Source organism: Denticeps clupeoides, chromosome 3 (genome assembly GCF_900700375.1).
Source record: "Denticeps clupeoides chromosome 3, fDenClu1.1, whole genome shotgun sequence".
NCBI classification, from domain to species: Eukaryota; Metazoa; Chordata; class Actinopteri; order Clupeiformes; family Denticipitidae; genus Denticeps; species Denticeps clupeoides.
The window spans coordinates 22,711,943-22,726,555 of NC_041709.1; the positions used below are offsets into that span (position 1 = coordinate 22,711,943).

Consider the following 14,613-nt stretch of genomic DNA (forward strand, 5'->3'; position numbering starts at 1 on the left):
ACAAACCAAGCAAGAAGTCAAAGGAATTGTCTATAGACCTCTGAGACAGGGTTATCTTGAGGCACAAATCTGGAGAAGGCTACAGAAAGATTTCTGCTGCTTTGAAGGTTCCAATGAGCACAGTGGCCCACAAGTGGAAGAAGTTCAAAACCAACAATACTCTTCCTAGAGCTGGCCAGCCACCTAAACTGATTGATTGGGGGAGAAGGCCCTTTGTCGGGGAGGTGACCAAGAATTTGATGGGTCACTCGTTACTTTCCACCTCTGCTTTTACCCCGTCACCCCGAGCAGTGGGCAGCCATGAAAGGTGCCCGGGACTATGTTTTCTCAATTCAAGTTTTCTGTTCAAGTTTCAAGTAACTATCAGTGGAAGCGAGCATTGCATGATTGATGCAGATGCAGTCAGAGAGTGCAGTTCACTTTAATTTTTTTTGAGTAAATTGTTAAAATTGTAAGAAAACATTGTGCATTGTACTCATAAATAAAACGCTGTATAGTTAGGATGTGTTGTATATCTTATTCACCAATTCTGACTCTGATGGGGAAATGACGACTTTGGAATTGAACACTGGTCATTTAATAATGACAAGACAAGACTGAATGTGGTGGTAGTGTCTGTAGGCAGGGTGTTGCTCGAGGTAGAAGCAGCAGCAGTGGGAGAAATTAGGCTCGAAGTAGCCATAGCACTAGGTCGCTCTATCTAGTCCCCCAAACATGTGGGAGTGACCGTGCTGCATGGTAGACCTGCAACATGTTTTTTACTGGTGATTAATATTTTCCTAATAAGGATAAAAAAAAATTTAAAAAAATGGATATAAATTCAAACATCCATTCAATGAGTATTATTTCCTAATCGTTAATGATGAATGACACAAAAATAAGCTATATGGTATGATAATATATATTGTTGGTTTCTTCTTTCCTGATCATTTGGAATGATCATAGTGATGGAACTGAGTTCAAATATCAATTTAACATCTGAAATTTAAATTATGATGATATAATAAATATGCTTATTAGATTAGTATATATATATATATATAAATCCCACATAAAATCAACATTTTTATAATTTATGGTACATCTCTATCTTTAACCCCTCTTAACCCATAAGCTTTTTGTCATCTTGATGTCAATCAAATCAGTATTTAACATTTTAGTGTATTTTATTTTTACCTTGGGACTAGTGGTAATCTCAACAAGTGTAACATAGAAGTATACATGTTTTTTCTTCCTTTTTTCTCTCCCAAACAATTCCTTCATCAAACACAACACGAAATCTTCTGGTTCAGTTCTCAGCCCAGTCAGCCGACCAGCCCTGGCATCTGCGTGGAAAGAGATATGAGCAGCCTTGTTTTCAGGGACCAGGAAAACAATACAGAAACTGGTTCCAGATTTGCCACTGCCTTGGCTTGCTTTCACAGGACCTTCATCCTATTTTTTCTCTGTATATTTCGCATGAGAGGCTAAGGTGATTTGGGTAGTTGTTTTTTTTACGCAGTCCTCTGTCTCTTTGAAGTGCAGGGTTGTTTTTCATGGTTCCCCAGTGGAAAGTGAGCATGGTTATATATTGTTAGGCCTTACTGCCAACCATCTGGCAATGTTGCACAACAGTCTCTAATGTGATTTCTGGCCACCGCAGTCTCTCACTTATTTCATGTTTGAATAGCAATATGCATATATTTTCCTTTTCCTCCAATTAGCAAATTGATTTAAGGGACAAAATATTGTTTTCTGAAGACACGTGGATAGACTCTGGGGTTTTTGTGGAAGCATGAGTTTTTCTTTTCATATTGAAAAAAATAATATTGACTCAATAAAATTTTGAGTCATGCATGGCAGTTAATGTGTCAATGACTCCTTTCATAGATCATAAATAATTAACTGCTAATGGCCTTTATCAATTAAATGGTGGTAACACACAACTACTTTAGATTCAAAATCACTTATCAGCTAATCAATCAATGAAGAATTGTTCAGTGGCTCCCGCAAGCCATTCAGTTGTTTGGCTGTTTTAGTGATTGAATTATGCCTTTCCTGATTTTGGCTTTTTTTGGTAATTAAATAAATTGCAGTCATGTATGCCCTAACAATAAATTAATGATCTACTAATTAATTCATGTTGTATAATAAAGTGAAGTGATTGTCACATGGGATACACAGCAGCAAAGCACGGTCCTCTGCATTTAACCCATCACCCTGAGTGAGCAGTCGGCAGCCATGACAGGCGCCCGGGGAGCAGTGTGTGGGGACGGTGCTTTGCTCAGTGGCACCTCAGTGGCACCTTGGCGGATGGGGATTCGAACCGGCAACCTTCTCATTACGGGGCTGCTTCCTTAACCGCTAGGCCATCACTGCCCCTTGTAGATGCACTTAACAGGTGCATAGTTACAGACTTTAGTCCATCTGCTCTAAATATTTTGTCAAACAGGTAGTACCTAGGTTTAGGGTTAGGGTTATCAGTTTCCCATGAAGCACAGCAGTGTGCCAGTGTGTTTAAATGAGTTTACACCAAAATTAAAAGAGAGTCAGTGAGTCCTCTTTATCATGGAAGGGTTAAATGGGGATGTATTTTGCTCCTTGTATGGGTTCTTGGCTAAATATTAAGATGGGTCAGATATGGTCCACCCAGTTTGTACCTGTGTACCACCCATATGGATTGGTTACCTAGAGAGAGGTGGAGTCACTCTGATAACTGTAGATATGTACTCATATTTAAGTTTTTTGGCTTTTGGAGTGAAGGCTGAACAAATATGAACATTTGTATATGAAAATTTGTTCTGTATATTATTGCTCCAAAAAGTCTCCATAGCTGAATTAATTATAGCTAGACAAATTTCAATATCTGACAGCTGCAGGTTCCTTATAAGTCTCCTGTAGTTGTACCTGCAATGTGGCATAACTCATCCTTGGCCTTGAATTGTAAGATGGATGATCCATGACTTGTGTTATGTGTTAATTATCACACAAATGATAATTAAGACTTTGTTAATGGAGTCAGATAAACAAAGGTCAACGCAATCTCTGATATCCACCCTTGAAGCCAGATATTGAGCTCAGTTTCTAAATTTTTTTTTTGTTGTTTCAGAATCACTACTTTCTTTTGGCAACAGTCCTTAAATTCATCCAGCTAAACCCTCTCTGAGTTCTTCCTATAGAGCAATTTTCAGGATTTCAAGATCAGAAATAAACAATCTAATGGTCTGCCCAGTCAGCAAGGGTTCAAACAGCAGATCTCTGTGGACTGTAGAAGAAGAGTTTTCCTACTACATGCAATTGCAAGGGCTGTTTGGTCTTCTCTGTAAAAATGCACAAACAGATGCATCAAAACACCCCATTGATTTCATCACAGAATGTAACCGTCATGTTTAAATATTGCGAATTCAATTAGACAGCATATATTCAGTAAGGTTTTAACAATCTTTAACAATCATCCTGTAACAACAGAATGTCATCATACCAAAAGTAATTTATGTCTTGTGTACTTTTTTTTTAGAACCATGAAATTTAGGAGTATGGTTCAGCATCTCTTTGTCCAAAATTTTCAATCTTTGAGTTGCTTTTAAACCATCTGTTTGAAATGAGAAAAATTTCTGCTGCTGAAGAGCAATAATCAGAATCACATCGACAAGGATCCCTTTACATTTGGTATTAGATTACATCTCTTGTGGGTGTGTTTGTTTTCTTAACTTGATTCAGGAATAACTTTTAATCAAATGGACATTCATGTCTGCAAAGCATGTCTAGGAATTACGCAAGCTAATGGTTCAATCCTATGGACAGATTATTAAATCCGTGCGACTCAAAATATCCACATTAATGTTACCCCCCCCCCCCCCCCCCCCCCCCCCCCCCCCCCCCCCCCCGAGTAGTTACTGTGAGCATATACATTATTAATTTTAATTTAGTCTTTTGGCACACTTTAACAGGGTGTTTATGCAGTTTCTTTTGCTGATTGGAGCACCTCTCTCTCACTTGCTTCAGATCAGCTTGTTTTCTTTTTGCACAGATGGATATATTTTTACCATAAGCATGTTGAATGCCTTTTGCTCTGAATACTCAAAAGATGTGTGGCACCAAACCAGACAGACGAACAAGTGATGGATGAGAGTGCTTCAACAGGGTATCATGGAGCAATCAAATTCTTGGTCTGATGGAAGGGCTGTTCTAAAGCATGGGGCAAATTCAAGCAAGATAAAGCAAGAGTGTTCTCTTTAAGACTCAAAGAGAAGCCCTTCATTCGTCTAAATGTCGAAAGCCCCCACAAGACTGCAAAACACTTTTCCTTTAAATTCCTCCCTCTCTGCTTGCTCATTCTCCTCCACTAATGTCACTGCTGTCTGCATGGCTTGACAGAATGTGTTCGCTCAGGGCAGACTGTAAATATCATCAGCCATTAAAAACAAATCAGCAGACAATTTGGATCAATCACTGCTGCTGTGCCCAGAGGATGTGTCACTGCAGCTCCCTCTTGCATTACTAAACTAACAAGGCAGAGCTACGGTGTGCAGTACGAAGTGGCATATGTTTGCAGGCCTGTTTCTGTCCTAACAAGTGTTATCCATTGTCCGTCGAGGAAAAAAAAAAACTTAATTTCAATATGGTATTCTGAATGCAATTTTGTTTTACAGGTCTACTGACTATGGGACTACTTATGAGAAACTCAACGACAAAGTCGGAGTAAAGACAGTCCTGAATTACTTGTACGTCTGCCCAACTAACAAAAGAAAGGTGAGGGTGTATTTAAATTACTCATACATTGCTTTCACCTTTTTACTTTGAACTTTTAAGGGCTTTGATCTTGTTTAAACTATTAATTCATGCTGGAAATAATTTATATACACTGCTAGTATTGCCTAATGTGAGGAATAATTAATTCATGATTCATTCTCTTGTTATTAATTTAAACATTTTTGATAGTATTTTTGAATAGAGAACGTCATTGAACTGACCCTTTGAAAACACCTTCTCATTCAGTATGTTTTCTTTATTTTCATGACCATTTACATGGATTCTCACTGAAGGCATCAAAACTATGAATGAACACATGTGGAGTTATGTACTTAACAAAAAGTGGAGACCTGGCCTCCACAGTCACCAGACCTGAACCCAATCGAGATGGTTTGGGATGAGCTGGACCGCAGAGTGAAGGCAAAGGGGCCAACCAGGGACAGATTATGGATCGGGCCAGCGGGGCCCTTTGGATGCAGGGGGCCCGTGGGGCCCCTTTTCACATTGGAGAACTTGCAATGCGTAAATCATGGGGAGAGACCTATCTTTTCCCATGGTAATAACCAGGCTGCTGAATAGAAATGGGATGATTAGCAAAAGTGCTTTGATTTAGAGCATGAATTGTATGACATTCAAATAATGTTTGTTATGGTACGATCTGGTTGTGCTACGTTGCTACCTGTCTCTATAAACAGAGATGGTTAACCTGGTGCTAACATTAACGTGAGGTAATGGCATTAGGCTGTACTGATTATAATTTGAGGTCCAACTTACTGTATCAACTTAAGCCACCTTCTTTTCACTTTTTCAGAGGTAAAAAGCGGCAAAAGATTTTTTATAAAACATTTTTTCAGTTATTTCATCTTTTTTTGTTAATTACATAACTCCACATGTGTTCATTCATAGTTTTGATGCCTTCAGTGAGAATCTACCAATGTAAATAGTCATGAAAATAAAGAAAACACATTGAATGAGAAAGTGTGTCCAAACTTTTGGCCTGTACTGTATATATGAGTGTTAATTTGGAATCTTAGAAATAAAGAGATATATTTATAATTATCTACTTATGGGTAACTGTCACGGCAGGGTGCAGCTGGGGACACAGCTGGCACCAACCATCTTGACATCGGGGCTTCAACCATGGACAGGCGTGGCTGATTGGACGTCCATGGGAGACCTGTTGGGCAGCAGATCAATGCTGCTGCATTTATGTGGACCATTTGACTTACCTGTATAATTGTTTTCAGTTCTGGCATTCGCCAGATGCCTGCGGGTTGCTTTAAGTTCGTTGCTTTAAGGTCTTTTGCTCAGATGTCCCGTCTCTGCGCATCCTTCCCCCATCAGCCTGTGGACATGACTGTAGCCATTTAGCATTGGAGATGATACAGAAGGCACAAGTCCATGACTGCATTAAGAATGCATTAAGAAGCACAGGCATGGGGGCCAAACAAAGCAGAATGGATAACTGTGATTGTGACACACTCACTGTCCCTCATGTCAGAACACAGTCTGAGGGGACACAGTCACAGTCTCGACTGAGACATCTCGCACTAAGCCCACATTAACAGCAGTCCATTTAGACCTCACACTCTGGTCTGGGTTGCGTTAGGTAGCTCTGTTCTGCTTGTATGTGACTGCTTTGCTGTTGCACCCCACCTAAGGGCCTTGCCCTGCTTTTTTTTAAAGTACTGCACTCCTGTGGGCCACTTCCATGTGTTAGCTGCTGTCCGATGTGGAATTTGAGAAACAGTTTCTCCTCATCTGACTATAACCCTGCACAACGCATTCACTGTAGCTGAGCCTTTGGATGTTGGAGGTTAAAAAAAAGAGAAAAAAAAAAACACCAGCGTTGTGTATTTGCTTGTACTGTGGGGAGGTTCTAGGACTGAACGCAGATGTCATCAGCCCAACACCAGATGTAAGCCTCCCATCTAAACAGCACACATTTCCCATGTGTGGCGCTCGTATCGGCTCATTCTGTGTTTCAGCTCTGATCCACTCCGGGGCAACTAGGACTTTCATGACGTGCGAAACTGCACACTCTTTTGGGGTGCCAACATAGCAGTTACCATAGCCCATCTACATCCAAGCACTGGATGGACAACCCAACGGAGCAGGAAAGATCAAGACACCTACCCAGTCACCCTCACTGTTCAGCTTGCTCTCACTGAACACTGAACTTTTTACAACTTGGACTTAACTTGAAATGAAGTCATCAATCATCACATTGACTTGCAAACCACTAACATCAAATCCCGGCCCTAGAGGTGTAGGTAACACTGTACTCCCTGTGCTGTTTATGCCACTTCTGTAGAGAGCCTCTAGCCCACCCAAAATACCATGACCTGCTTAAATCCACATCCAGTTTATTCTTAATTCAAAAAATAGTACAGGGGACTTCGCCCCTGCATTGATTACCATAAGATGTACGGCATCACTTCTCCCTCTCTCTCGCCTCTATGTTAGAAACACTGTGCACAAGCTTTTACCAAACTGCACCTCTGGAGTGCAGGAGGGGTAATGGTTGGACTAGCAGGTAAGGAGACGGACATGTAATCAGAAGGTTGCTCATTTGAATCTCGTAACGCCGAGGTACAACTGAGCGATTGGCATGCCACGTCCATCACGGCCAACAGAAGAATATCCTGCATTCTTCATCCTCCAGCTCCAGCGATGTCATGCCAAGATGAGCAACTCAACTCATGAATTGCCCACGCAGCAATCACAGGCATCTGTGGTGATGCCTACAACCAAACTAGACTCTAACCTAGTCTTCTCTGTGTGAAAGTGAAGTTATTGTTATTGTTGTCATTGATACACAGCAACTAAATGTGTCATCTCCTTTTAGCCATCACCTTTAGTGAGCAGTGGGCATCCATGACAGGCGCCCGGGGAGCAGTGTGTGGGGACGGTGCTTTGCTAAGTAGCAACTCAGTGGTACCTTGGCGGACCGGGATTCGAACCAGCAACCTTCTGATTACGGGGACGCTTTCTTAACTGTTAGGCTACCACCGGCCCCCACTACACTACCACTACAACCTCCTAAAGGTCTTTGACATAGACCTCCCCATTAACCTGCCCCCATCACTGACTGTATGACCTGGCCATTGAGATGTTGCTCAGAGCCACGCTCCCTCATAGCCATTTCTCTGTTTCTTGTGGGGAAGAAGGACAGTGGCCTGCACTAACTACAGGAAAATCAATGTAAAAGACCGGCGTCATCACACCCAGCAGCCACTATGAATACTATGGTATGCCCTTTGGCCACTCACCATCCAAGTATTTGTAAATGATGAACTCAGTCCATTATAGACCAGTTCATATTCATCTACATACTGTAGATCATATTCAGATTTTCTCCCAAGAACAAAGTTCCCATGTGCGACACAGGTGGCAGGTGTCACGTCCATGTGGGCATGACGTGGTGGGTGTATGGAGAGGAGGACGAAGAGTGATGACGCTATGACGCTATGAAGGACGCTATGAATCACCTGACATCACGAAACAGGGGTTTAATGGTGAATCACAGGACAGGGGAAGACATCCGAGACGCTGACACTGGAGAACACGGAACATAACTTTAAAGACCTGACAGCGAACAGAAACGAACAGGGCAGCTTTATACAATTGACACAGGGATTAGGGAACATTTCACATGACAAAAATGAAACTCCGGTGCAGATACCGGACAGGAGTAACCCCTTTTCGGACTGGATCGTGACAGAATCCCCCCTCTTATGGCACGACCCCTGGCGGGCCAGACAAAGCAGTCCATGAAGGAGGGAGGAAAGTCCATACACAGAGTCTGAATGGTTTGAGTGGACAAGAGGAATCGAACGGAATCGATTCGAAAAAGAGAAAAGATTAGATGAACAGCTGTGAGGAATGATAAATGAACGAATGACTGGTCCAGTATTCACGATGGACGAGCGGCGGATGTCCAGTGCAGATGGCTTCGGGCCAGTGTGGTACCCGCACCTCAGCATGCGTCCGCCGCTCCCTGTCAGTCTCCGGCTCGCCCCGCTGAATGGCCGCTCCTCACCTTCAACGCCGCCAGACACGGGACTGAGAGGCAGGGGTCGGGACCCTGCTGAACATGAAGCCATGGAAGGCCAGGGACAAGGAAGCTGGCGGCGTCCTCCCGGTGAGTCGCGGCTCCTCCGATCTCAGCGGGGCTGCGTCAGGTGGCGTCCAAATGTGGGTCAGGTCTTTCTTGTCACGTCCATGCGGGCATGACGTGGCGGGTGTACGGAGAGGAGGATGATGAGTGACGAGGAATGAAGGACGCTATCACCTGACATCACGAAACTGGGGTTTAATGGTGAATCACAGGACAGGGGAAGACATCCGAGATGTTGACACTGGTGAACACGGAACATAACATTAAAGACCTGACAGTGAACAGAAATTAACAGGGCAGCTTTATACAATTGACACAGGGATTAGGGAACATTTCACATGACAACAATGAAACTCATTTGGAAATCATTTGGTGGCCATCCATCTCGGCTGACATCATGGTCTTCACTTCTTGCAAGCCAGAGACCCCCATGGCCTGCTTCTGCCTCAAACAAGACCATCATGGTGCCATGTCACATTAGATTTCATCACCAGCTTACTGTTCGCAGAAGGGAACACTGTGGACAGATTTGTCTCACTGCCACATCTCCACCGCGGACCTCCAGAGGATCTACTGTCAAATCGAGGACTGCAGTTCATCAATCACTTTTGCGGGCATTTTTGTCAGAGTCAGCATGGACTGGGGCATTCGGGCACACCCCCAATCAAATGGACATAAGGTGCGGTGGTACCAGGAGGTGGAGAGATACATTCACTATTTCTCCTCGACATCCACCTTGTCCCAGCACCTCCTCCATGTTGAACTTGCCAGAAACCAGCAAGTGGCTTTAGTCATGGGTCTTTCTGCAATCAAGGCCATCGGCAGTCACCACCTTATTAGGTTCTCAGAGGACCCTAGCAAGGGTTCCCTCTGGCAACTGCAGAGACGCTGGGTGGCCATCCTTTACTAACCGGTGATCTGGTGTGGGCGTTGATCAAGAACGGGTCAGCCCAGTAACCTACCAGATGTTGATCATACAGAACATGTGAGTGACCTCAGTCGCTCATATCTTTCACCCCTCAATCTACCCACTGGCACTGCCAATGACTGCCCCGGCCAATCAACAGAAACTGGCTGAATAGGCCCATGTTGAGGCGCCGGCATCGGAGATGCATCAGAAGCAGTGTGTGTGCTGTTGAGGCGCTGAACACATTATTGGATGCTGCATTGTGGGCGGCGGATGCTGTGTCGTTTGATCTGGTGCAGTGAGGGTCAGATACTTTATGTGGGTACTGCTGGTGGAGCCTCTGACATGGACACAGGCTGAGAAACTCCCAGGATCTCAGGGAGAAGGTCAGCCCGGAGAACTTGTGTTTATCAAATAATAGACAATGAAACACAGCCATGCAGGCCAAATAAAACAAATGTACAGTTACACTGAATAACCGAAGTAGAAGAGCAACAAGAATGTGAGGAAGCACATAGCTTAAATAAATACGTACATAATGAGATATACATGATGGTAACAAGGCATACAAGTCCAAGATAGGGCAACACCTAGTGTCCCAGGGGTGCAATTACATTACACATCTGTTAATTTTTTTTTTAATAAATGCTTGGACCAAAGAAATCCGGTAGAGCAATGAGCTTCTTGGTCTGCCTTATTCAACCACTGTTGTACATCGCATTCTGATTAGCCTCTATTTGTTGAGCTCAGTGGCTGATGACATCCAGAGGTTATTTTTCAAACACCCCCTGCCAATGCCTCCTCCACCAGCACTATTGATTTCTCTCCCAGACACCCCTTGTGCTGCCTTGCTCTGAACAGGCACAATTTGTTCACAACTACCACACGCATGCATTAGCCACTAAACATCTTTTTTTTTGAAGGAAGGAGGAAAAGGATAGATTAGAATGGATGCCATCAGTGGGTCATCACACAGTCCTTTGCATAAATCATTTAAGTGAATGATCATTTCAGGGTGTATCCCATGTTCAATGTTAATGTATCAAGACTTTCAGTGGTTCGGCATGTTTCTTCCTCCTTCCCTCTTTTACACCAATAATTATCCTCCATTAAAGTTTGGGTAATGTCAGTGACATTAAAGTCATGTAAGTGATCTCAGGAACAGATGGTTCCATCAGTACACATATGGATATAAATATGTATGTACAGATTTATTTCTCCTCATAGATTTAGTTAGGAAAAAATTCTTCGTAATTACCTAGTTGACTCATTCGACCAAGTTGAGTAAGCTTTTAATTTTGTGCAAGGAGACAAATCAACACAGCAGTACTTCTAACACAGAGGTGTTTAACAAGGAATAGGCAGTTTGTTATTTTTTTTACAAGACATTATTAGAAAGCAGTATTCCTTCAAAAAGTGTAGATTAAAGATAAAAAATGTGTGTGTATGTGTCAACTGTCCTGCAGGTGTTAGTGACTATAAACAAGTTTCTCATGGGCCCAGCCCCAGATCTCTGACCACAGGGGGCGCATACAACATTTTTTAATTATTAAGAACAGGTGACCATGTCAGTGGGGCTTTAAATGATAAAGTAATTTACAGTAAAACCTTCTAAAAATGGGCTTATTGCTGTTAAAGCAGTAACTGTATCTGCCCAAATGATTAAATGCATATGGTTTACAGTGTTCTGACCCTCATATTAGCTGTCCATTGTCCCTGATTCATGTGTCCTGACACATTACCCCTTTGGCTGAATAGAATTTTATCTAGCATTTATGCTATGGGAACTGATTTAAAGATAACAAATGGAAGAGTAACACGTATAGAAAGGATGTACATGTCAAATATTACAATTAATCTAAATCAGCACCAGGGACAATTTGTAATCTATGGAAAGAGGAGAGGTACCCGTGTTAATGAATAATTCTCTGCAATTAAAAAAAAACAATATGGCTGTGGTTTTGTCCCTCAGTTCAAGGGTGATGGGTTTTTTAGTAGACAGGAAAAACTAAGCTTTCAAGAATCCAACTGGCAGAATGAGGTATTTTTCTGAAGCATGGAATGAAATGGCATGTAGACGGCTGTGCTGATTGCTCAATGAAAGAAGACACTGAAGATGCATAATGTGTACATATAAAACAGATATGAGCAGTCACAATGAAAATATCTAGTAATAATTTGTTTGTAAAGGTGCCAGCATTCCTCCACCAGCATTCTTTTCATTTGAGTTACGATGGCTCCAAAATAGAGAAGTAGGAAGATTTATGCACACTATTCCCCAGTGCTAAGCTGCCCTGTTTAGATTTTCACTCTTTTCTTCTTCATCTGTTTGTAGATAATGGTGTTGACTGACCCAGAGTTTGAGAGCAGTGTTCTCATCAGTTTGGATGAAGGAGCAAGTTATCAGAAATACCGAATGAACTTCTACATCTTAAGCCTCCTTTTCCACCCTACACAGGAGGACTGGGCACTGGCTTACAGCCACGACCAAAAGGTGAGCTCTGAGTTTTTTAAATATTGTCAGTGCTAATGCTGAAAACTTTGCAGTCTTTAAAAAACTGGAAAAAGAAAGGAAAAAGACAAGGGAGAGGGGTATGGGCATCTTCTAAGCTTCAAATGAGAGAATATATCATAAAAACACATTGACAAACATAATCCTCTGATGTTATATGATGAAAGTACTGATGTTCCATAGAACACAATACAATTAGTTACTCTGTAAGATGTGTGAGTATTAACAATATCAGAAAATAAGGTAATTATTTCAAAAGGTCTTTATCAAGCACTTCTACTGAATATGTAACTTTTAGTTACCCACTAAAATTGTCATTCACAATTCATAAAAGTGCCACCCTGAGGACAGGCACTGTCTGAGTCAGTGGTTTAAACACAGTACTTATGATGGCTGTAATGCTTGCTGGGGTCAAGACTTCAGGTCTTAGCTCTGTGGTTCTCATTCACTGGCTGATGTCACAGTTCATTCTAGAATATTTAAGATGTTTAATTTATTTTTAGGCTTTTTGTCAGGAAAAGCATTGAATACTCAACATAATAGGATTATCTGCAACACTGGCCAGTCGATTGTGGATAGCAAATGATGGCCTGCCAAATTATGGTTTTATACCAGTCACTGCATTCTGTCACTCACTATCCTTAGTTCTGCCACTTAGGGTTACAGGGCCGGGCACTCAGGGCAGGGTGCCATCCCACCACAGGACGCACAGACTCCCCATTCACTCACACACTCACATCTACAGTCAAGTCTACAGAGTTGCCAATTCATCTATTGTGCATATCTTTGGACAGCTGGACTAAACCGGAGAATGTGGAGGAAACCCGTGCCAACACAGGGAGAATGTGCTCACACAAGGTCCAAGCCGGTATTTGAACTCACAACCTTGGAGGTGTGAGGCCACATCATTAACCGCCATGCCACAGTGTGACTCCCAGTCTCTACATAAAGAAATCAGATATAAAGAAATATAATATAAATAATAAAATAAATAAAAAGGGATGGGTACTTAGTTCCTCTTCTCCAAGAAAGAGATTCCCAGTCTTTATTTGTTATCTGTTTATTTCTGTAAAAGCACAAATCCATCTTCGTAGTTTACTCTTCACATGTATTTACATTTACAGCATTTACATTACATTTACACATCTGACTGTCTGGCTGCAATAATAATAATAATAATAATAATATCAAGCAATAATAAACTGTTTCAAGCTTCTCTAGGCCTTCCAAAGTGTTAGGTAGCCTTATATGGTGGCCTGCCATAGGTTCAAAAAGGTACCATTTTAAGCTGTTCATTGGACATTTCAATTTTTTGTGTGTGTATAGTACAGGCCAAAAGTTTGGACACATCTTCCCATTCAATGTGTTTTCTTTATTTTCATGACCATTTACATTGGTAGATTCTCACTGAAGGCATCAAAACTATGAATGAACACATGTGGAGTAATGTACTTAACAAAAAGTGGAGACCTGGCCTCCACAGTCACCAGACCTGAACCCAATCAAGATGGTTTGGGGTGAGCTGGACTGCAGAGTGAAGGCAAAGGGGCCAACAAGTGCTAAACACCTCTGGGAACTCCTTCAAGACTGTTGGAAAAGCATTTCAGGTGACGACCTCTTGAAGCTCATCGAGAGAATGCCAAGAGTGTGCAAAGCAGTAATCAGAGCAAAAGGTGAAACTAGAACATAAAACATGTTTTCAGTTATTTCACCTTTTTTTGTTAAGTACATAATTCCACGTGTTCATTCATAGTTTTGATGCTTTCAGTGAGAATCTACCAATAAAGAAAACACATTGAATGAGAAGGTGCGTCCAAACCTTTGGCCTGTAGAGTATGTGTGTGTGTGTGTGTTTGTATAATATTCCTTCAATATATATATGCCATGTTAATGCTTATAGGCCAAATGTTGCATTGTAGTTTGGACGTCCTATATTTTTGCTGAACATTTTCTCCTCTGGGGCTGGAATACGTGTCTCTGCAGCTCCCTCTGGTGATGCCCCACAAGTCCAACACATTGAAATCTACTTGTCCTCAATCACTGGCAAACGAGACGACCAGGACTCTCCTCGTGGCTTCACTTTATCCTGTATGGCATAAGGAGAAACAGAAGATAAATTCATATATCCACCAAACTGAGGGAGACACAGGGAAATGGGAACCTTTGAGCTTGTCAGGATCCGGTCCGAAATGGGGTTACTTCATTGTTGTCATGTGTAATGTTCCCTAATCGTTTTCACCTGTGTTAATTGTATAAAGCTGCCCTGTTCGTTTCTGTTCACTGTCAGGTCTTTAACGTTATGTTCCATGTTCACCAGTGTCTACGTCTCGGATGTCTCCCCTG

General features: G+C 42.1%; 1 protein-coding gene across 1 annotated transcript in view; it reads left to right on the top strand.

Moving 5' to 3' along the window:
- Positions 1 to 14,613, top strand: part of sorcs3a (sortilin related VPS10 domain containing receptor 3a) — a 157,764-nt gene that overhangs the window by 74,333 nt on the left and 68,818 nt on the right. The window contains exons 3-4 of the mRNA XM_028972927.1: positions 4,632 to 4,731; positions 12,094 to 12,252. Coding sequence (XP_028828760.1) covers positions 4,632 to 4,731; positions 12,094 to 12,252 — 259 coding nt within the window. The remainder of the gene's footprint in view (positions 1 to 4,631; positions 4,732 to 12,093; positions 12,253 to 14,613) is intronic.